Source organism: Schizophyllum commune (assembly GCF_000143185.2).
Source record: "Schizophyllum commune H4-8 unplaced genomic scaffold SCHCOscaffold_1, whole genome shotgun sequence".
NCBI classification, from domain to species: Eukaryota; Fungi; Basidiomycota; class Agaricomycetes; order Agaricales; family Schizophyllaceae; genus Schizophyllum; species Schizophyllum commune.
Window position 1 is genome coordinate 406,348 of NW_026089538.1, and position 20,975 is coordinate 427,322.

The following is a 20,975-nucleotide window of genomic DNA, read 5'->3' on the forward strand; positions in this document are numbered from 1 at the left end:
GGGGGAAGATGAGTACAGTACAAGTCCAATCGAGTATCGACAAATCATACATGGTTCTTTATCTGAGGGGCGTCAGCGAATCGGATGGAAGGACCCATGTATTCTCTTGGCTGACCTTGTCCTTTAGATGATAACACGCCCCTTCGTCTCCGCCCTCAACCTATCCCAGGGACAACCTCATCGCCAAGTCCATATCCCTCTGGAATGCTTGCTCGTCCGCGTCCTCCCTCGATGCAGCCGTCGTCTCATGAGGAGGCTCCGGCTCCGTCTCGAACGACCCGGGCATAGCGAGCGGCGCCTCGCCTGTTGATAATGACACAGGCGCTCCCGCCGCCCCATCGACCGTGGGCCCCTCCAGCTGCGACAGCCGCATCGCGTACGCCAGGTCATCCTCGTATAGCTTGTCGTAGTCGATGGAGGTTTTCTTCCCAAGACTAGACGACTGCTTTCCCGACCTCGACGCCGCGTACTTCCCCGGACTGGACGGGCCCTTCGCAGTGTCTATAGGGTTGAAATGTACCCTCGGACTCGAACTTGACGCCACGCTCCTTCCCGACGTCGAGCTCGCTCCGAACGACCGCACCGACGCTGAGCTCGTCGACTCCGCGCTGCGCGACTTGACATGGCCCAGGTTGCTCCCACTGCTCGCGCCACCGACTACGGTGTTCCCTTCCCCCCTTGCACTCCCCTCGGCACTCCCACTCCTTCCACTCAGCGTGCTCGCCGAATCCGTCGAGTCGAACACCGGCCTCTCCACCGGCCCTTGTTCCTCCGCCTCCTTGATCTGCTCCTCCGCCAACGCTGTCAGACGACGCCTACGCTCCGCCGTCCCCGCACGCAGCGCCCAGAACGCGCGTGGGATTTCGTCGCGCTGCTTCTTCGACAGGGTCTTGACGGCCTCGATGCCTTCCTGGAGACGCGCGGCGCGTTGGTCTTTCTCTTGACGCTCGCTATGAGGGGACTGGATGGAGCGGAGCATTCCCTGTAGGGGGAGGCCAATGACGCCGACGATACCGGCAGCGGGCTTGAGGGTGACGTTGACGACTACGGATGATGAGCAAACAACAAGGTGAAGAGCGAGAAGGGACTTACAGCTCCTCGCGGACCCTTTGATTGCGCCCATGAATCCCTGGAGTTACGCTCAGGTTACTGAGCTCGTTTGCCGACCAGCTTGTCACACACCTCTTTCTTCGCGCCTTTCACTGGCTCGGTCACCAAACCTGTGATCCCATCGTAGTAGCCGTAGAAGAGACCCTGCAAGCGCCTTTAGTCAATGCATATAACTCACTTTGGTCGATGTAGCACACCTTGCCCGCCTCCTTGATCCCACTGGCAATCCCCTTCACGGGCCCGCTCTTGCGAACTTCCGAACCGTACAAGGTTGGGAGGTTCACGAAGCCCTCGTGCGTTCCGATGACGATCTTGTAGATCCCTTGCGGTATGGCAGTCGTCGTCTTCACGATACCGTTCATCGGCGAACTGCAGTTGATGAGTACAAATTAGACGTTGGAGTTCAGCATAGACGTACGTGAAGATCTGCGCAACCGCCGCATAGTGATGCAAGATTGTCCAGAAGATACCACTCGCGCTGGCTGTCAACGGATCGTTGTAGGCTCTGCGCGAGTCATATTCCTTGGGTCCTGAAGGATGTCAGTCAGGGATACACGCAGTGACAGCGCTTTCAGGCTCACTGTGCAGGTCAAGGTTTTCCATCTTGATCTCTTTCGCATCTACAAGCGTCTGCGCTGCGACTGCGCTCAGCTTCAAGCACTGTCTAGCCATCAGCATCACGCTACTTCTCAACCTCCATGTATCCCAAACCTCCACTTACCAGCTCTGTCGACCACCACACTGCCATCCTCTCTGGGCACACATCGCACCGCATGTTCAACAATGGCAAATGGCGATAGAAGCTATCCGCGCCCGCCCGCACACCGTCCTCGCTGTCGATCTGCCGCGCCATCTGCTGCGCTGCCATCTTCGCGGGTGCGCTGATGGCGAAGGTGAGGGCGGCTGCGAGGTTCTCTGCGGTGAGCTTCTTGTGTGGGATGGGCTCGGGCCCGGCGCCGGCTTTGTGAATCATGTCACCTGGAGTAAGGATGTCAGTGCCTCGTACGGGCTGTACAAAGGAGAAAGCTAGCGCACCCCAGAACCCTTGGTCACCGAAGAACGGCACCACGACCGTCGGTAGACCCTTCGCCAAACCAATCGCAGTCGTTCCGGCGCCGCCGTGATGCACGACAGCAGAGACGCGTCCGTCGGAGAAGAGCCAGTCGTGCGGGATGTTGCCCAGGATGAAGACATTCGGGGGAACAGAGACGCCACCGAGACCCCCCTGCAATGCGTGTGAGCGAGTTGAGGGCGAATCTTTGGCGAAGGGAAACAACTTACCCAGCCTGCAGAGACAAGGGCTCGCACGCCTGCGCGCTTCGTCGCCTCGAAGATGATACGCGTCATCTCTGCCGAGTCATCCACCACGACGGAACCGAACCTGTATGAACCAGTCAGCAAAGTCATGGAGAAGAATGGACGGATCTCTGCTCACCCAATGTACACGGGCGTCTCCCCCGCATCCAAGAATGCCTTCAAATCTTCCGACGGACTATACGAGGTCGCTAGATCAAGGAAGTAGAAGCCCACGACGTCGATATGATTCGACCAGTCGCTCGGCTTGGGCACGAGCGCGGGGCTCATGCAGTAAGTCCAAGGGACGCGAAGGCGATCGGTGAGACCAGGGCCGGAGCGGACGGACAGGGAAGGTAGGCCTAGTGCACGATTGCGGAATTTGTTGACGATGTCGCCCATGCTGGGAGAAAGATGATGAAGACAGACTGAGGAAGCAGGAGGATGATGGACTTACCCTTGCCAGGTCAGAATGTCCGCAAGCGCGTAACTGATGTAGTTTGTGAGACGCTCCTCGGCATTGGAGAAGCTGATGTCGACGAGAGGGTGCGGAAAGGCCCCGGTGGCGCACCACGGCATGGCTAGGAGGATGTTAGCGATGATGGGGAAAACAGGAAAGTTATGTACTCACTGAAGCTGAGGAGCAGAGGGACACCCATTGCTTCAGCGCAGTGGACGTGCGCGAAGGCGGGTGGGTTGGATATGATTGCGTCTGCGACGAAGGGGCGACCGGTCTTCTGGTCAGGCGAGTGACAGGCCTTCCAGCAGCCGTTCATCATCTACAGAATTAGTTAAGCGCGAGGATCGGTCACTGAACATGCTTCCTACCTCGCTGAGCATCTAAAGAGCATTAGTAGAGGCGCATATATGCTGCATATCCGACACACCTTGCGTTTCTTACCAATGTCTCCATTCGTGAGCGACTCCATTCCCGGCATGAGTCCTGGATTCTTGACCATGTACGACATGAGCTCCTGCGGGTCGCCGCCAACGTCAAAGAACTCCAGCCCATGCTCGTTCACAAACTCCCTGAACTTCTCATGAGACGCAATCCGGACGCGATGTCCATCGCTGTGCAGTCTCTTCCCAAGCGCAACGAAGGGTTGAACATCACCTACAAGATGGTGCCATCAGCAAGCGAGGCCTGGAATGAACGTGCGCGCCACCCACCTCGACTGCCCACGATCATGATGACGATGGACATGCTCGGGTACTTCTGCCAGTTCCCCTCGTCGACGCCGAACTCTGCGACCTGAGGAGCATGGTCCTCGGGCAGGTCTGGAAGCCGCTCCTTGAGGTCGAGAGTGACGCCGATGCGGCCATCGGGGGCGACGCGGGCCGCCGACACCAGACCCTTCCCTATCGCCTTCCACTCCGCGTAGTCTACGGACCGTGAGCACGCGATCGCGCTGAAGGGTATGCATACGCACTGATGTCTGTCCCGTTCACCGTCACGGGCCTAGGACTCTGGCTGCGACTCCGGCTGCCGCTCGCCTCGTATGCTGGCGGCGACGCCTCCGGGTCGCGCATATAGTAGGGTACTTGCGGCATCGTCGGCGCAGATGACTATCTGCAGGTCGAGGGGGCGACGATGAGAGTGTGAAGCAGCCTGGATTGTGCGGTGCTAAGCGGTACGAGGGGCGTCATCATCGCTGCGGACAACTTCGACGATGACCGCCTCGCCTGATCCCAACCGTCATCATCGACTCATTCGGATTCTCCTTTCTGACCTCCGCGCTCGCGTCGTTGGGACCCTAGGTGCGTACACAGTATCTCCCTGCAAGGAACGTTCTCACAGATATACAGATAGATTGTTCAGTAGAAGCACTTCTGTATGCGATGCACAAGTAGAGCCGCCCTCGTTTTCCCTTGAATGCATCACCTCCCGATGTCAACCCGGAGTGCTTGCTGTGTGCCTGAACACTGGACGGTCTATCTATCTTTCACCATCTATCAGTAAACATTGCAATTCCCAGTGGCCATCTTCACGCCAAACGGACCGTGCAGCCGTACAAAACACACTGTACGCAAGGTCCAACGGTCATGAACGGCCCCAATCACCCTCGAGAGATCTCTGCTCGTATGCTTCACGGCCGGTCCGTCGGACAGAGCGCTCCCCCCGGTCAGCTGCCTAGCCTCATGACGGTGAAGTCCCGGGAAGATCAGCGCAGTAATGGGCGCGGTAGCCCGACAACCACAGGGACCGGCGACGCAGGTCTTCACATAAAAAGGACGGACTTCGCGATGCATCACGCCGCGCCATTCCCTCGCCATGGCACTGTCGCTCCTCCGTCTGTCCCTCTTGGGATTGCTAGCCGCCACTCTTAGCATCGCCGCACCCTCCGTGAGCCTCACCGGCAACACCGTCCTTGACAACAGCGGCATCTACTTCGTTTCCTACGACGGTCTCGTCAATGTCAACAGCTTCCAGCTCTCCGGCATCCTAACGCACGGAGACTACCAATTCGCTGCGTGGTACGATGCGAGCGGCGTCGCAACTCTCGCACGAAGGACGCTTCCCGACGGCGGTTGGGACAAGCTCTCGCTGAACCACACACTGCAGGCGAAGGACTCGCACAACGTGATTGCTCTGGGAGTATCGCCCGAGGATGGCGTGTTGCATGTCGCGATGGACTGCCACAGCTCGACGATGTACTACACTTCCTCCACGGCAGGACTGGCAACGGGGGACGCAAGCTGGGCAGCGAGCAGCTTCGGGAGCGTCGTGAACACGCTGGGAAATCTGGATATCACGAAGTACGTTACCATGTCCTGCATGTTATCGAAGATTGACCGCGTTCTATAGGACGATCACCTACCCTCAATTCGTTGTTACACCTCAGAACCTGCTGCAGTTCGTATATCGCACCGGCATCTCCGGTAACGGCGAAGCGCAGCTCGCGGAGTACGCTGGCGGGTCGTGGAAGGGCGTTGGCCAGTGGTCCTCTGCTTCAGGATCCTACTCCTCCGAGCATGGATCGAGCAGCGCGCGCAGCCTCTATATCCACGGCTTCACCTACCATGGGGACCGCGCCTACGTGACGGGGACCTGGCGAGAGCAGAGCGGCAGCGTATCGTGCAACAGCGGCGGCTTGACCAACCACGACACGGTGTACTTCTACTCCGATGACTATGGTACGCTTCTTTCATTCGCGCGCTCCCTACCTTCATCTTACACCTCTCCAGGCCGTACTTGGGCTAACAACGCCTCCCAAACCATCGGCACCTCGGACAGCAGTCCCATCGGTGTCAGCACCTCCGGCATCATCGTCGACTCCCTCAATCCCGATCACGGTCTCATGAACCAAGAGTCCCAGGCCATCGACTCCTCCGGTCTCCCCCACGCTATCATCTCCTACGTCCCCGGCCGCTTCACCCAATGCGTCACCAACTATGCCTCCGATCGCACCCGCTACGCGCACCCCTTCCACCTCTACCAAACCTCGTCGGGCGCGTTCACCAAGGTCGAGATCCCTTACGCCATCAACGCGGTGGGCCGGTCGCAAATCGCGTTCGACTCGGAGGACAATGTGTATGTGGTGTTGCCGTATGTGGACGTGGTGACGGCGAGCAAGGCGTCGGGGTGGACGGACTGGGATGTGGCGTATAATGGGACGGAGGAGGGGCTGAATGCGTTTGGGGAGGTGACGCTAGATAGGGCGAGGCTGGAGGATGGGGTGCTGTCGGTGCTGTATCAGGAGAAGAGCTCGGGGGGTTCGTCGCCCGTGCGGGTTGTCGACTTCCAATTGGGCGCGTGAAAGCTGCTTTACAATTGCGAAACTGTACAACTGAAGGAATACATTGTAGACTGCTTGACATAGACCTGCTGCTTGGTACGATAATGATGGGTGTGCACCATGCACCACACTCAATCATCCTGAACACCATGCCAGTACGTCTGCCTACCGATTGACTGAAGTTCATGCCTCTTCTCAGATATTGATCCTATCTCAGTCCTCACTCGCGCACAACAAGCAAATCTGGTTGTGTAAAAACATTCATTCGCAAGACCTGTACAAGTAGTATCCCACCCTACATCAACCCTGTAGCATACAACAGTTTCCCTACACAATTCAGAGATTTAGGCGTAGTCGGAGAAGAAAGCGTGGTTGCTAGAAGGCGTTCATCAGCGAAAATCTCAACACCTGGTGAGCGGACGACGTACTCGGCGTTGTTGACAGCCTGGGCGGGGTTGGAGCGGGCGAGCGACTTGCAGGAGGACTCGCCGTAGGTAACATCGTCCGTGCCGAGGACCTGGGGGAAGTGCGTGCCCTCGTGGATGATGGTGCTAGAGGTGCGTTAGTAATGAACGCGGATAGCGATAGCAAATGAAACTCACTCGGCGCGAGAGCCCGAGCCGGTCGCAGGAGCCTGCCAGAAGTAGCCGCAGAGGTAGACCTCGCCGTACTGGGACGGGTAGACGCTATAGCGGGTCAGCTGCGATGCATATCTGTCAGCCACTCGGGAGCTCACTAGGCGTAGGTGCCGGACTCCGTGCAGGAGCAGTCGTAGGTCCACGAGGAGGGCGAGTCAACGAGCGCCTCGAACGCAGAGAGCGTCGCGCGGTAGCGGCTGCTCGCGAACGTGCCGTACCAGGTCGTCTGGAGCGTGGAGCCGCTCGGATTCGCCTCGAGATGGCTGATCGAGTTCGACGCGAGGCCCGACGACGCGGTGATCGCCGCGTTGGTCTGCGAGCGGTAGGTCGACGTGCAGGAGGACGTGTACTGCGCGCGCTTCTTCAGGTCGCGTGCCGCGAAGCGGGCGTCGGCAGCGCCGCCGAGGGAGGACGGCGAGAGCGCCTTGGAGGTGGAGAGCTGGCCGGCGAGGTGCACGGCGGCGGTCTCCGTGTCGGCGCGGAGCTCGGTGAGGGAGCCGTCGGCCTCGATGGCGGTGAAGAGGTTGACGGGCTCGAAGTGGAACGCGCCCTCGCCAGCACCGGTGAAGTTGTAGTAGCGGCCGACTGAGAAGGGCGTCAGCGCGGCATGGGTTTCATGACAGAGATGAACTCACCCTCGTGCGCGACATCGATAGACTCGCCAGGCGCAAGAGTCGTGATGGCCTCGCCGAGCTGCGCGGCCGCCTCGGGGGAGTAGCGGACCTTGACACCTGTGAAGTCGACACCGGCGCCGCTGTCGGCGTGCGTGACGGCGAAGGTGTTGGTCGCCCACGATGAGAGCGCCGAGCGCGGGTCGGTGAGCAGCTTGAGCGTCTCGTCGCCCGTGTTCACGATGGTGGTCGTCACCGACAGATCGCTGACGTCGGTCAGCTCGCTGGGTGCCGCGGTGGACACCTTGAGCGACTTGGTCGCAGAGGCGGCGGCGGCGAGGCTGAGGACGGTGGCACCGAGGGCGAGCATGATGAAGCTGAAGACTGATCGGCTAGCGGGAGCTGGTCCTTGGGTTGCTTCCGGGCCACGGGGGCTTTTATACGGAGGTCATCGCGGACGGATGCGAAGACGCGGAGAAATGAACTGGGAACGGCCATGCTTTCAGGAGAAGATAAGCGGGGGCGAGGGTGGTCAGAGGGTGGTCAAGCACGGGGATGTGCTTCGCTGTGCACGAAGTAGATGCAGTGAACCGCGTTGGTGTCACGCGGAGAGAAGACGCCAAGCCCTATAGAGTCCCATTGTGTCCAAGAGTAGAGTGAATGGCGATTGCTGTACTGGAAGGCCGAGGTCGGGTGTGAGGATCGCGTATACTGACGTTCTCTGTCGCACTTATCGCGGGGCGCGTGATCGATGGCCTTCAAGGGAAGCGTCCGCAAGATGCCCAATGAGCTCAGGAACGTACGGATGCGCAAGCGGACGGAGCAATAGCATGGGCATGTGAAGGTGAGTTCTACAGACGTTATCGAGCATAGACAAGCCATGGCTGAGAATAAACAGCACGCAGACACGAGTACGCCCAAGGTCAGATTCCCGGGCGAAGTACACTGGCAGCGTAAGCCTACGTCCCCATGCCGTTCATACCAAAACCCTGCTCCAATGATGTCGTCGGTAGTTTCGCGTTCAATTGTAACACCTTGCTATACATTGACTATCCCAGGACTCACCGTCGCTTTACGGGCATCCCTTCGCTCTGGATGCGAGATGTCACCAATGCGAGGATCGCATCAAGGACTGCGTAAAAAAGGCGACTACGAGGACATACGCACGACTTGCTACAAAAGCAACACTTTGAGGAAGCAAGATATATTCAGGACATGACGGTTTGAAGCAAGCCATGCATACATATACAGCCAAACAAAGGCAAAGCTGTTCAAATAGCATACGTTCATTTGTTCGGCAATCACCGAGGCATCGTCACGTCCCCTCCCTATCTCGCAATCTCGTTGACTTGCTCGTTTTTGCACATACAAGACTCGTAAACACCCTTCCAAAGAACTGTGCGCATTGGGATACTCAGACTCGCCTTCTCATCCAGGGATTCACATTCGATCAGTAGAATAGAGAAAACCCTTCACAGGCTCTGCTCACTCTTGCCCATACGTCGAGGAGTCTCGGACGTTGAGGCTGGAGGAGGCCAGGGGGAGGCTGGACTGTCGGCTAAATGAGGCTTTTGTACCTCCTGCTGCCATCGGCTGTCGTCATGATGGAAGAGCTTCTTGTTCCGTTTAGCTCTTCCCCCCCATCTGCGTTCTCGCCATATCGCCTCTGCGGGCGCCGACTCTGCAAGCAATCCTCGCGCGCGTAGCCTTGGCACCACTCCAGCGCAACCCGAACATCCCACCTCCTCGCTTGAAGCTGGCGCTGACGGCCTCAGGCCCACAGCCAACTACCAGCCGACCCCTTGCTATACTTACCACATCAGGTCGACACAGGGCACAATGGAGAGTAGATAATTCTCCGTGTGACATCAGCGCGCGTATCTCCCGTTCGGAGGCTCGAGCTCATTGTCTCTAACCGCCAGCGCTGCACTGCAACAATAACATGAAGGGGGCGATACGAAAAGTGGCGCCGCCACAGCGCCATATCCACGCTGCATGGGAAGGACAATGGACCCTCGCCTTCGCAAGGTGCATCCAACGGAGGAGTCAAGGAAGAGTCAAACTGGATTGAGGGTGGCTGAGCGGGTTCTAACGCGCACGTTGTCATGCCAAAGGACATTGAAACGGTCTGATGGAGTCAATGAAGCAAGAGAACAAGTGAGCAGACCAATTCACCGGAGCCGGAGACACGCCACTGAGCAAGGTTAAGATCGGCGTTGCCCTTGCTGCGCCCCTGTCTTGCCTTCTTCCTCTTCTACCAGCGCTGTCGCGGTGTCAGTGCGCGTCCTTTCCTTCTCTTATACCTTCCCCCATACCTTATTCTTCCTTCGTCACGAACTGCTCCGATCGCTATGCCCACCCTCGCCGCGACAGAGGACGTCAGCTTCTTCTACACCGACAGTGGCGCGCCACTGTCGTCGACGTACACGACGATTGTACTTATTCACGGCCATACCTGGCATAGTGGTGCGCCCCTCCTTTGTCCACGTCCGACGCTTGCTAACGCGTCGTGAAGCTGTATTCGACCGTCTGCTGCCGCTTGCGCGCTCGCGCAACATCCGCCTCGTTTGCGTCAACCGTCGTCTGTACCCTGGCAGCACGCCATACACGCCTGAAGAGGCCGAAGAGATCGCATCTCCAGACCCGTCGCGCGTCCTCGCTAAGCAGGGCGCGCTCCTGGCGCGTTTCATTGCACGGCTTCCTGCTGCCCTTCAGCTTCCCCGCCCTCATCATGGCCGTGCGGGCGGCATCATGCTTGCTGGCTGGTCTCTGGGCACGCTCTTTGTCCAACTGACGCTTTCTGCCATCGATCTGGTCGATGAACCAACGCGCAATGTCCTTCGCACCTACGTCCGGGGCATTATGCTGTGGGGTATGAGATTACCGTGTAACCGATGCGAGGCGATGATACTGACGAGTTGAGGCAGACACGCCGTCTCCCTTCCTCGGCATTGTGCCTCCCAGCGACTACAACCCCTTCAGGGACGAGCGCATACCGCTGGAAGACCGGCTTGGGCACTTCCTTCGCTGGGTCTCCGGCTACTACACGCACGACCCCGTTACGCGCAAGCTCTGCTTCGAGTCGCCCGACGAGGACCTTACGCCGAGCATCGAGCGCATGCCGGACCTCCTCGCGCTGACGGAGCCGTCCGCGAGCGCGGGCGGTGACACGGCGCTGATCGACCCCGCGCTTATCCCCCTCATGGGCCGCATAACGGCAGGGGCGCTGCTGGATCCGCAGCTGCATAGCCGGTGGGGCGGGCTGGACATCAAGTTCATTACCGGCAGCCGCTCGGTGTGGAACATCGTCCTCGCCGCCTGGCAGATCGAGGACATGGGGAAGCAGGCCGGTGTTCGAATCGAAGTCAAGATGATCCCGAACGCCAATCACTTCGTGAGTACCACAGGACATTCCCGACGACGTTTGAGTTCCTGATGCGTTTACAGGTGATGTGGGATGCCCCCGAGGACGCTATCCGGGTGCTTCAGGAGTGCAGCAGCGTTGGCAGACGCCGCAGAGCGCACAGGCACTTCCAGAGCACCATCCATGCCGTTGTACAACAGAAGAGGTTCCCGTGGCGCCGCAACCGGATGTCCATGGAGGTCGCTTGATCCTTCAAGTCGGCTTTTCGATATCTTACGACCTACGCGCGTCGGGGTCTCGCTCTAATTGGCTTCTGGCTTGGACTGGGCTCTGCTCACATCCTCTACGAATCTTACTATACGTCGTGCACGATACTCATGTCCTCAAGGACCTGCTCTGGACTCCTTACTTATACTGCTGACCTCGTTCTGCTAATTAATGCTTTGTGTACTATATGTCCGTCTGGTTAATATTACACTATGCTGTTTACATGCAACTTTCTGGTCCGTGGTTTGTTTCAGCTACAGCTTGTCGACGTCGACAGTCTCTGGCGGGAGGTTGCGCATCTGAAGCTCAGGTGAGCGCTGCCTTCAACGACCTTGAAGAACTAAAGAGCTTACAGGTGCGTCTCGCGCCACCTCCATCGTGCCAGTCGCGCCAGCTGCGCGTACGGCCGAGTCGGTTCCAGCGGAGTGCGGGTTCTTCAGCGTCTCCATAGGTTCTGATGGTGCGTTGGGAGCATCGTCGACGACCGGCGCAGACTGGAACATCTTATCCGTCTGCGGGTGCGAGTCGACAGCCGTCGGATGACCAAGGCCCTTGGCTGCAAAGCTCGTTAGCTCGTTAGCTAGATACATCCCAGCGACGACGGCTACTGCTAACCCTGCATGGTCTTCTTCACTGCCTTGTCAGAGGCGGCGGTATTGTCAAAGTGGCCAGTGTGAGGCATACTGATTTCGAGTCGAGTGTACGAGTGGTTGGAAGTGTAGGGTTTCGAAGCTGGATATCTGGGTAGGACACATCCCGGGAGGCCTCTTTATACGGTCAGCTTGTGGCGGACGTCAGCCTTGAAGTCAGCCTGAGATCATCGGAGCATGACATTGAGCCTGACATCACTATTTCTGGGAGGTTCGCAGTCGTGGATCCGCCGCGTGGATAATCACGCCCATAAATTTCCAAATGCGGAAACTCTCGACATGGACCCACACACTGACAGCTCTTACCTGGCCCTCAGCATCACACGATAGAGACATAATGAGCGGGAGTGGCCTTGACTTCTCCTCTTGTTGCGTTGGTAATGGCTGGTATACGAAGGGAAACAAGAGGACAAAATCCCTCAATGACAAGAGCAGCGCATTGGAAGTTCATCAAGATCCCGCATGGTCCATTGCCCTCGCGCTCAACAAAACACAGACGTTGTCGTCAAGTGTCAGCGCATAGTGTATATGTGGTCCAGAGACTTTATACAGTGAGCCATTGCCTTGGGACATTCTCAGAGAGGCGAAGTCCACGCGGGGTCGGCGCAATGACAATTGACGCGAACGCGCGAACTGTCTTCGCCAGAGGGGAAAGACCCAGCGTTGGAAACCGCAGAGGTCGTTCATATTTTGCTGAGCTAATCTGTTCTTTATACGTAGGGTGAAGGCAGCCTGAGAGTGTCGAGATGGCGGCGGCGTGGATGTGGGCATCAAGGTCGCCACCAATCGATCTTGCGATGTCAAGAGAAAATTGATGCCTGAGTTTACCGTGAGCTAGAAAGATAAGATTCAAAGATAGATATAACGTGAGCACGGGCAAAGGCGGCGCGCGGCCAAGGAGGTCAGTGGATCCGCGCGTCGGTGACCAAAAGCTCCCTATGGTCTTGCACTTTCTCCTAACACGAAGATACGTCGCACTAGGAGCGTCGTGTAGACAGATCATCGTCTATTCTAGTACAATCACAAGGCGCTTGCGAGAAAACAGACAGGGGCATTCAGAACAATATGTGGCACATGATAAATGGAGGCGAGCGCTTATGAACGATGTTGCGAGAGTTCGACGTGTGTTCGGCGCCGCTGATTTGCGTCAATTGGGCCCTTACCCATTGAAAAACCTGGAATGAAGTGCCATTAGTGATGATTGCCTGGTAGAGGAGAAGAGAAGATCGAGAGACACACCTCCGAAGACCACCAAGTACCTCGCGAACTTCACGGCCTTCCCAGCGTGTCCTTGTTTTGTACCAGGGAGCAAGAGAGTGAGCGCGAGATACAAGAGCAAGGAACAGGTTTGTCGTGCATTACGGCCGCGAAGAGTTAGCCACTCTGCCGCTCAACCGGGCACAGAACTGCATCTTAAACGATGACAGCCAAATCGACAGAACGTGCTCAGCAAAGCACACGGTAATCAAGGGGAAATGTAGGGCATGCAACGGTAGACGGTAAACCGGTATATACCGCATCCGTACCGCAATTTCGCGGTTCCGAATGGGCGGTTATGATTCTCACGGTACACGGATGAACCGCGGTTTACCGCGGTTGGCACGTGTCCCGGCTTATCAGACACAGCCATCACAGCCATCGCGCGCCACCGCGTCGACAGTAGCATTCATCGCTCTCACTGGATAACTCTGAAGGGCCGTTTCACGGCAGGGCCCGCTACCACTCACCTCCTAGCTTATTGATTTATTCAATGGAATCAGGCGATCTCAGGGCGAATTACTTGAGTGCGACTCGCAAGGCCTCTCGTATCCAAATTTCTAGCCATGGCCCTGTTGTCTACAGCAGCTCCGCCGATATCTTAGCTTGTTGTTCTCATTCATGTCATTCTCGATCATGCCCGTCCCGACGGTCATCCGCGGCCTGCGATGCCCCATATACTGAAGCGTCTCATCGGGCGGGCCCGCCTAGCGAGCACTTGTACTTAGCCGCCACACTGCGTATGACGGGTCCCGACGCCCTCCAGCGCCATTGATTTTCTGCCTTCGTCGCATCTCCAGCGCGCTTTTCTGCGCAACCGCCCTCGGAAAGTGGCCGATTCCGATGCCGTGTGACTCTCTTGCTCAAGTCAATGTGAACTAACCGAAAGACTCGAGACGACGAGACAGAATTCAGCATTGACATGCATATACAGGCGAGTTGTAATGTGACCAAACCACGAAACTTCCGAAGTCGTCGAGCAGCGGCGAAGTCAGACAAGAAGGGGACTCGGGATTTATTCTCTGTGCACCCGCGAGAGGACAGCACGGCGAAGCGCAGGTGAATGGAAAGAGTCAAGATGCGCTCGGCCGACGCCGAAGAGTCGAGACCGTCGAAGGCCTTGTCATGTGCTAGCACGTGACAGCTCACCAAAGTTTGCAAGACGGCGCATTTGCGATTTCGCGCTTCATCCCTAAGACCCACTACCATAAATGGTAGCGGGAATTATTCAGGACTTTACCAAGCATCGTGTACACTCAGCCAGCACCGCATTGCATGCCTTGAGCTCAATCATATATATATGCGCAATGGAAGCAGTCTGCCTTCCCCTCCTAATCCCTCCGTCGATCAGCGCGAAGTCCCCTTGCAGCTCGTCCCTGCGCGTCGCATTCGCCCTCCCCCTCCAAGATGCAACGTCATCCTCTAGGCCATCGATCTCTCCAACAAACTTCATCTCATGGTTCCTCATCTTCTTTTTCGTCCGCCTTCGCATCCTCTCCCCCCGCGTCTGCAGTACCATCTCCCTCCTACGTTCAGTACCACTCTCCACATCATGCTGCATTCTCGGGATATCCCGCCCCCAACCCCGCCATGTACGGCGCTGAAAATCGTGCCCCCTCGTCCGATCAGGCAGTTGTGGGACAAGCACGCCGAGCACCGGATTCACCTGTCGTCTTCGAAGGACCGACTAAGAAGAGGAGGAAGACGAAGAACTCCGTTGCAAAGAGGACTGATCTCGAAGTCTGGGACATGCCTGACACGGATATCATTGGTGCGTCGCGAATCTTGCATGCGCGCGAGCGAGTCCTGACCTGGAGATCGCAGCCGCATCACATAGCACTTTCCGCTCGGCAGTATATAGTCACTATATCACCAAGGTCGTCCGTGATAATGATATTCGAAGCCCCACTTACCGCCAAATCATCTTCGAGTTCCACTGCAAGTACAAGCATCCCGCTCATCGTGTCGTGAAGCGTCGCCGTATGCACACGTCCGACGGGACGCAGGCGCTCATCTCGACAGCGAAAGCGTGCGATAAGGACCGCGGCGTAGACCTCGGGATCAACGGAGATCCCATCCCCTACTCCCCCACTGCCCATCGTGCCCTCCTCGCACTCCGCACTGCGACGAGCCATCGGCCGTTCCAAATGGTGAGAGACAGGTTCTACGCCATGGAGGTGCAAATGCTACGCCCAGGAACACCTCTCCCTTCGCCCGCAACCATATCCACTGATGTGAAGCGCCTCTACGAAGGCATGGCAACCGACCTTAGCCAATACCTGCGGGTGAGTAGACGTTGTGTCGTGCGGGAAACCCAAGTATGTTGACGTGCACGCCTTTCTCAGAAGCGCAATCTTCCCTTCCATCTTATGGTTGATGGGTGGACGAGCCCAATAACGACGGGCGAGCTCGGCCTCGTGCTGCAGTGGTACGCGGATGGCGGTCTGCACCGCTGTGTACTCGAGTTCATTAAGTAAGTCATACACAGCCATTACCGCCGTTGTGACCTGCTGACATCTCTAAGGCTCAAGAGTAGCCATACTGGCAAGTACTTGGCTGAACAGATCCTCGACTGCCTAGAACGATATGATATCGCTCATCTGGTAAGTACTGCGTTGCGTCGTCGGAATTTCGTACTCAAAATCTTCCAGCTCATGCTTCTCAACATGGACAATGCGAGCAACTGCAACACGACCGCGACGGAGCTCAGTAATATACTGCCCACCTTCGAGGGCACGTCATGGCGCCTCCGCTGCCTCTTACATATCCTCAACCTCATTGCTAAGGTGTGTACCCTGTACTTGACCATCCCCGTCGCTTATACAACTCGAAATCAGGCCATACTGCTCTTCTTCTACAAGCAGTACAAGCGCAAAAAACGCTCGGGCACCTCGCAAGATGCCGGCACATCCACAGCGACCGAGGACACCACCAACGCTGAGGACGATGACGAAGAAGAGGGTCCGGTGTCCCCGGAGGACGAGGAACTCGCGCAGACCGCCGCGGCTCAGACCGAAGATGATGTCGCGCAGTCATCGACGGGTGAGCTCGAGCACGACGATGCCGCTGCCAAGTCAGTGAAGGATCGCGCCATCCTCGAGATGCGCATTCGGGGCGTCACTTTCACGGAATCGCAGGCAAAGGAGAGCATCTCTATCATGACAAAGGTGAGCCTGAAGTCCACTTTCTCGACTCGAGTGCTGACAGCTTGCTCTAGGTGGCCGGTCTCGCACGACGCATCAACGATGCGCCCTCCACGCTCGGTGTAGCTTTCGAAAAATTCGTTCAAAGCGCGCCGCCAGACAATGACGACCGCAATACGATATCGCGCCGCGTAGCAACACGATGGAATAGCGATTACAAGTGTCTGGATGACTACCTTGTCCTCAAGGCGGCTGTCGAGGCGCTAATCTCTCAAAGCGACCTCAAGCTGCAAGCGTACCATCTTTCACAGCGCCAGTGGGAGCTTGCGAAAGAGTTACGTGACTTATTGCGAGTGAGTGCTTGCCATGCCCGAGGCAAGCTAATCTGTTGATGCGCTGATTTTCAGATTTTCGTACCTGCGACGGAGGCGTTCTCGCGCAAGGAGATCCCTCTTATATCGGATGTCCTTGAGGTCCTCGACGACATCAAGGAGGACCTGACCAACATCCGAGATAGTCCACTTAATCTCGACAAGAAGCCCGCGTCACCCGTCGTTCGCATCGCCGCACATGCCGGCTTGATCATGACCAACAAATATTTCTCAATGACGAGCGAATGCGAGGTATACCGCATCGCGATCGGTAAGCATGACTCCTTCCTTCTCCATCTCTCCCGTTGCTCAAGCCCGGCCTTTCAGCCTTGTCGCCGGACAAAAAACTGCAGTGGTTCCGAGACCGTGATTGGGACGAAGACGAGATCGAATCTGTGCGAAAGCTCGTCGTCGATCGCTGGGAGAAATCCTATGCAGCGCGTCCCTCCGACGCAGCATCAGCCGATACACAAGACATCAGTACGATGATCACAGAGGTGCGTAGGCTATCGTGTATCTCACGCTGGTGTCATTGACAGAAAATTAGGCCCCAAGACAGCAAGCTGGCTGGGCTTCGCTGCGCCGTTCGCGGGCAAAGGAAACCTCATGCCCGGCGCCTACGTTGCCATCGAAGGACAATATCATTGCTTACCTGGACTCTGGGATCGTCCCGAGTGCGGTCATCAAGCAACGAGGCGGTGTCATCGCATATTGGCATCAGGAATGGGAAACTACCCCCCGTCTCGCTCGTTTTGCGTCAAACTACTGCTCAGCCCCAGGTGAGTTCATCCAGCATCAAACTATAGTCTCGCTGATGCTCATCGCTAATATAGCCACCACCGTTGATGTCGAACGCGCGTTCTCCGAGGGCCGAAGAGAGGTCAACTTTATGCAGACCTCGATGAGCCACGACACCTTCAACGCGTCCATGGTGGTAGGCTCGCTCGCAAAGCTGCCTTCTTTCGACATCAAGAGAGCTGTGGATATTCTCGAGACGGCAATTTGCTCCCAGTAACCAGTTTTTATTCTCGATAGGCTATATAAACATAGTCTTCTATATAATTTTCGGCCTCTACGAACTTCGCCGTGTCGAAAGGGAGGCTACTTCGGGCAGAATGGCAACGACGGTGACATGTTTATCTTTGTGGGTGTACTGTGAGCGACGAAGCACGTGGCAACCGCGGTAAACCGCGGCTTGACCGGAATATACTACCGCGGTAGGCGGAGTTCAGAAATACCGCGGTTTTTGAACCGGTAGTTTACCAGATCTACCGTTGCATGCCCTAGGGAAATGTGAGCGTGCCCACAACAAAGATATCGGACCGAATATGAAGAGGGTGTGAATGATTGAGTACACTCAACACTGGCATCTTTGGGAATTTTCGTCGCGGTCAGAATCGAGGTCGACTCCGTGCTGTGCAACTGGCCTCAAAGAAGGCCGCCCATGGGCCATATTACTTGTACCCAGGGCGCCTTGATGCAATGCGTCCGCATATCCGGCATCGCCGAGGTATCGTGTGCGCCCTTGAACCTTCTGGGTGCCCGCCATTGCAGACACAGCGACACCACGTCACCTTCACAGCTATTTATCGATGACCTTGAGGTAGAACATGCCGCGGATTGCAAAGCAGAGAATCGTGTGGCCGGGCATGCGTCTTCGAACCCAAATTCGATGATTAAACATGAACAAAGCTGTGCAACGCCACATCACTTTTTGGGCGGGAGCGTGCAAAATAAATTCATAAAACCTCTTGTTCCTGACAGTCATGTTGACTCACATGTCGTCCATTCTAGACTCCAGCTTCCCACCCGGTCGGTGGTCAATCGCCTGCAAAAGCAGCAGCGACGCGACGGCCAAGTGGAAGTCAACAAACGCGCTGACACATTCGGCGGGCGAAATGTGACGGGAGTCAGGTTCCAAGATGCGGATCATGAACGCGCCGCGCGGCGCGCCTCGAGGCGAACGTGGCCGGAGACGGCGGATCAAGTGGGCAAGAAAGCGCCAGCCGGGATTTTTATTGGTTGACTTGGTACTTCATGCCGTCTTTGCTCGTTTCCGCCAGCTCATAGCCTTTGTTTCTTCCCCCCTTCTCCCCCTCGCCATTGCTCGCCAGCAGAGCACGCCACGGCGCGCTGGATGGCCCCGGTTGATCGCCCTAGTGCGGACGCAAGCGACAGTCACACCCATAATACGTCTTGGTCAGCTGAGCGCGCACCTATCTCTATAAGCGAACCATGCGCGCCCCTCTTGTCCCCGACGCTCGTCAGCAGCCCTAGCCCCCGCGCCTTTTCCTTCCGACAGTTCTTCATCCGCACCTGGCGCTCCTGGTTGGTGAGTACGCGCGCGCGCCTCCCCCACTTCCCTCACTCATTCCCCTCCCCAGTTCGCGCCACTGCGCTTCCTCCTCCGACCCGTCGCACGCCTCTGGAACATGCTCGCAGGCCCCATGCTCGCGTATGCTGAGGACGTCCCCGGAAACCGCATTGGTCCGGACGACGCGCCCTGGCCACTCCCCTACCAGCTCCTCGAGGAGAAGGACATCTGGAATGAGCTCCGCCAACTCGCGAAACCTCAGTCCGCAACCCTCGAGTCCGCTGGAGGCTTGCGCGCAGACAGTGTCAACTTCCAGCCAGCTCCTTCCGCACGGACTCAGGACCGCTATGCTGTCAAGCAGCTGCTTGTTCACGGCCGCACTTGGACTCTTACAGGTGTCTTCGATGGTGCGTTATGTGGCGGCGCATGCGGAGATCAGAGCGTTAACCTCCGTACAGGTCATCTCGGGGACGCCACTGTCGATCACGTCGCGCACCATCTTCCGATCATCGTACAGGAATTCCTGGAGGAGGCGCATGCCACAAATCCCGCTCGCCTCGATGATCCTGCCTTCATTTGTGACCTATTCTCCCGCTCAATAGTCGCGTTCGACGATGCTATCGCTCATGATGTGCTCGATATCTTCGGTGGGATCGAAGGTCTTGACCATTATGACGATGCCACCATTCGCGCTATTATCAACGATCAGCACGAAGGCGGTGAGCGTTATCGGAAAACACTCCTGTGCATGTACGGAAGCACGGCGTTAGTCTCGCTCGTCGACCCCAACCACGAGAACCTCTGGGTGGCGAATCTAGGGGACTGTACAGCGAGTAAGTCTCCACTTCGAAACAAATCTCTGAAGCTAATCACGCGTAGCAATTCTGTATAAATCAGAGAATAATCAATGGGTTGTCGAGCGCCTCACAGCCGAGCACAATGGCTACAACGATGCCGAACTCGAGCGCATACGTCGCGAACATCCGGACGAACCCGACTGTGTCATCGACCGCCGCATTCTCGGTGCTCTTGCCCCCACCCGCTGCCTCGGCGACGTGCCCTTCAAACAACCTCCCGTCTTCAGCCGTCGCATCCTCTACAATCTTGCTCCCGGTTTCCAAAATCGCGGCCCTTGGGAGGCTTTCCTCCAGCGCAATCGTACGCCGCCTTACATCACTGCGCAACCAGACGTCGTGCATCGGCAACTCGATTCACGCGCTCGCTTCCTCGTACTCACGTCGGACGGATTCACCGATCTTTGTGGCGAGCAGGGCATCGAGCCTGTCCTTCGTCGGTGGGCAGCCGATGTCGAGGATGGCAGACGTACACTGCCTCCCGATGCGCCGCGCGTCGCAGAGAACCTGGCACTGCGGCTATTGCGCCAGGCTATAGGAGGCGAGGACCGCGGCAGCGTCAGCCGCGTGCTTACCCTCGACATCGATGGCGCCTGGATCGATGACACCTCGATTGTCGTGCTCCGATTCTAGCATGGGTGGCGCTGCTGCGTGGCGGTTGGCCTCCCCTTTGTTGCAGGACATACTTCACCTTCGCCCTCTCTCCTCTTGCCTTCCTCTTCACCGCATCGTCTTCACGATCACCTCTACCTCCACGACCCCTCACACGACCTCAACCTTCACGCGACATCACCCTGCACTCACCCCGCTGTCTATCTGCTTTCTCATCCTTCTTGCTCTGGATATACTTACGACTTGTTCATACTTAATCCTCCCGTACCTGTGCTCGTGTTCAGTCTTCTTGCTTGGTCTTTTCGATCAACCTTGGGTTTCCTTTTGCTCAGTGATCTCTTTCGTCCGCTCGATCATCTTTACTCTGTCTATTTTCCTCCTTGCTCTGCTTCGCTCAGTAGCACGTCCACCTTGTCGTGCTTAGCTTACGGAATCGTACCTAATCCCTACCTATACTTCGCCTACTGCGAGATACTGGTATTTTTTATTTATTCAAGGTATAATCACTGAATGAGGATATGCGTATATATTCCTTTCTTTCGAGCCACTCCTATCCTTCATTTCAGGCGGCAACCGTCCAAGCAATCTCCGAACTTCACGACCGAGTTCGGGGGCGGTGCGTACACAAATGGGTGCGATTCCTCTAACTCACTACCGAGACTTACTTCGCACTGACAATACATATAGCAGCGGTTTCCACAGCAGAAGTGCGGCGCCAGCGCGCCCACCGGTCGCCCTCACATGCGCTCGTCCG

General features: G+C 57.0%; 9 protein-coding genes across 9 annotated transcripts; 5 read left to right on the forward strand and 4 right to left on the reverse strand.

The window, feature by feature from the left end:
* On the reverse strand, positions 1–4,147 carry SCHCODRAFT_02604349 (glycosyltransferase family 1 protein). The gene is made up of 16 exons (XM_050344102.1): positions 3,834–4,147; positions 3,574–3,786; positions 3,291–3,517; positions 3,232–3,243; positions 3,035–3,182; positions 2,861–2,984; positions 2,546–2,806; positions 2,392–2,491; positions 2,146–2,335; positions 1,832–2,088; positions 1,692–1,770; positions 1,529–1,640; positions 1,308–1,479; positions 1,183–1,254; positions 1,093–1,129; positions 1–1,044 (listed from the first exon to the last, which is right to left on the reverse strand). Exons 1-16 carry the CDS (start codon positions 3,952–3,954, stop codon positions 161–163), a joined length of 3,009 nt encoding a protein of 1,002 aa, XP_050202632.1. The 5' UTR covers positions 3,955–4,147; the 3' UTR covers positions 1–160.
* Positions 4,148–4,570: 423 nt separating this feature from the next.
* SCHCODRAFT_02604351 (uncharacterized protein) lies at positions 4,571–6,295 on the forward strand. The gene is made up of 3 exons (XM_003036240.2): positions 4,571–5,160; positions 5,210–5,538; positions 5,590–6,295. The coding sequence occupies exons 1-3, from the start codon at positions 4,676–4,678 to the stop codon at positions 6,159–6,161; spliced, it is 1,386 nt and encodes a 461-aa protein (XP_003036286.1). The 5' UTR covers positions 4,571–4,675; the 3' UTR covers positions 6,162–6,295.
* Positions 6,296–6,309: 14 nt separating this feature from the next.
* On the reverse strand, positions 6,310–7,804 carry SCHCODRAFT_02604352 (zincin). The gene is made up of 5 exons (XM_003035419.2): positions 7,414–7,804; positions 6,877–7,363; positions 6,743–6,826; positions 6,569–6,691; positions 6,310–6,515 (listed from the first exon to the last, which is right to left on the reverse strand). Exons 1-5 carry the CDS (start codon positions 7,757–7,759, stop codon positions 6,485–6,487), a joined length of 1,071 nt encoding a protein of 356 aa, XP_003035465.1. The 5' UTR covers positions 7,760–7,804; the 3' UTR covers positions 6,310–6,484.
* A 41-nt stretch (positions 7,805–7,845) lies between these two features.
* SCHCODRAFT_02004062 (uncharacterized protein) lies at positions 7,846–8,382 on the reverse strand. Its single transcript, XM_050341507.1, has one exon. It carries the CDS (start codon positions 8,269–8,271, stop codon positions 7,933–7,935), a length of 339 nt encoding a protein of 112 aa, XP_050202633.1. The 5' UTR covers positions 8,272–8,382; the 3' UTR covers positions 7,846–7,932.
* A 1,185-nt stretch (positions 8,383–9,567) lies between these two features.
* Positions 9,568–11,499, forward strand: SCHCODRAFT_02522774 (alpha/beta-hydrolase). Its single transcript, XM_003036239.2, has 5 exons — positions 9,568–9,855; positions 9,905–10,261; positions 10,317–10,783; positions 10,837–11,319; positions 11,374–11,499. The coding sequence occupies exons 1-4, from the start codon at positions 9,741–9,743 to the stop codon at positions 10,999–11,001; spliced, it is 1,104 nt and encodes a 367-aa protein (XP_003036285.1). The 5' UTR covers positions 9,568–9,740; the 3' UTR covers positions 11,002–11,319; positions 11,374–11,499.
* Positions 11,275–11,702, reverse strand: SCHCODRAFT_02482160 (uncharacterized protein; the record flags this gene model as incomplete). The annotated part of the gene is made up of 3 exons (XM_003035418.1): positions 11,275–11,319; positions 11,374–11,576; positions 11,636–11,702. The coding sequence occupies 3 exons, from the start codon at positions 11,700–11,702 to the stop codon at positions 11,275–11,277; spliced, it is 315 nt and encodes a 104-aa protein (XP_003035464.1).
* A 3,207-nt stretch (positions 11,703–14,909) lies between these two features.
* On the forward strand, positions 14,910–15,404 carry SCHCODRAFT_02660826 (uncharacterized protein; the record flags this gene model as incomplete). The annotated part of the gene is made up of 2 exons (XM_003036238.2): positions 14,910–15,212; positions 15,273–15,404. 2 exons carry the CDS (start codon positions 14,910–14,912, stop codon positions 15,402–15,404), a joined length of 435 nt encoding a protein of 144 aa, XP_003036284.2.
* A 189-nt stretch (positions 15,405–15,593) lies between these two features.
* On the forward strand, positions 15,594–16,977 carry SCHCODRAFT_01147209 (uncharacterized protein; the record flags this gene model as incomplete). The annotated part of the gene is made up of 4 exons (XM_003036237.1): positions 15,594–16,094; positions 16,145–16,423; positions 16,478–16,712; positions 16,769–16,977. The coding sequence occupies 4 exons, from the start codon at positions 15,594–15,596 to the stop codon at positions 16,975–16,977; spliced, it is 1,224 nt and encodes a 407-aa protein (XP_003036283.1).
* A 1,911-nt stretch (positions 16,978–18,888) lies between these two features.
* SCHCODRAFT_02484983 (protein serine/threonine phosphatase 2C) lies at positions 18,889–20,242 on the forward strand (the record flags this gene model as incomplete). Its single annotated transcript, XM_003036236.1, has 3 exons — positions 18,889–19,162; positions 19,214–19,588; positions 19,635–20,242. The coding sequence occupies 3 exons, from the start codon at positions 18,889–18,891 to the stop codon at positions 20,240–20,242; spliced, it is 1,257 nt and encodes a 418-aa protein (XP_003036282.1).
* Between the last annotated feature and the right edge of the window lie 733 nt (positions 20,243–20,975).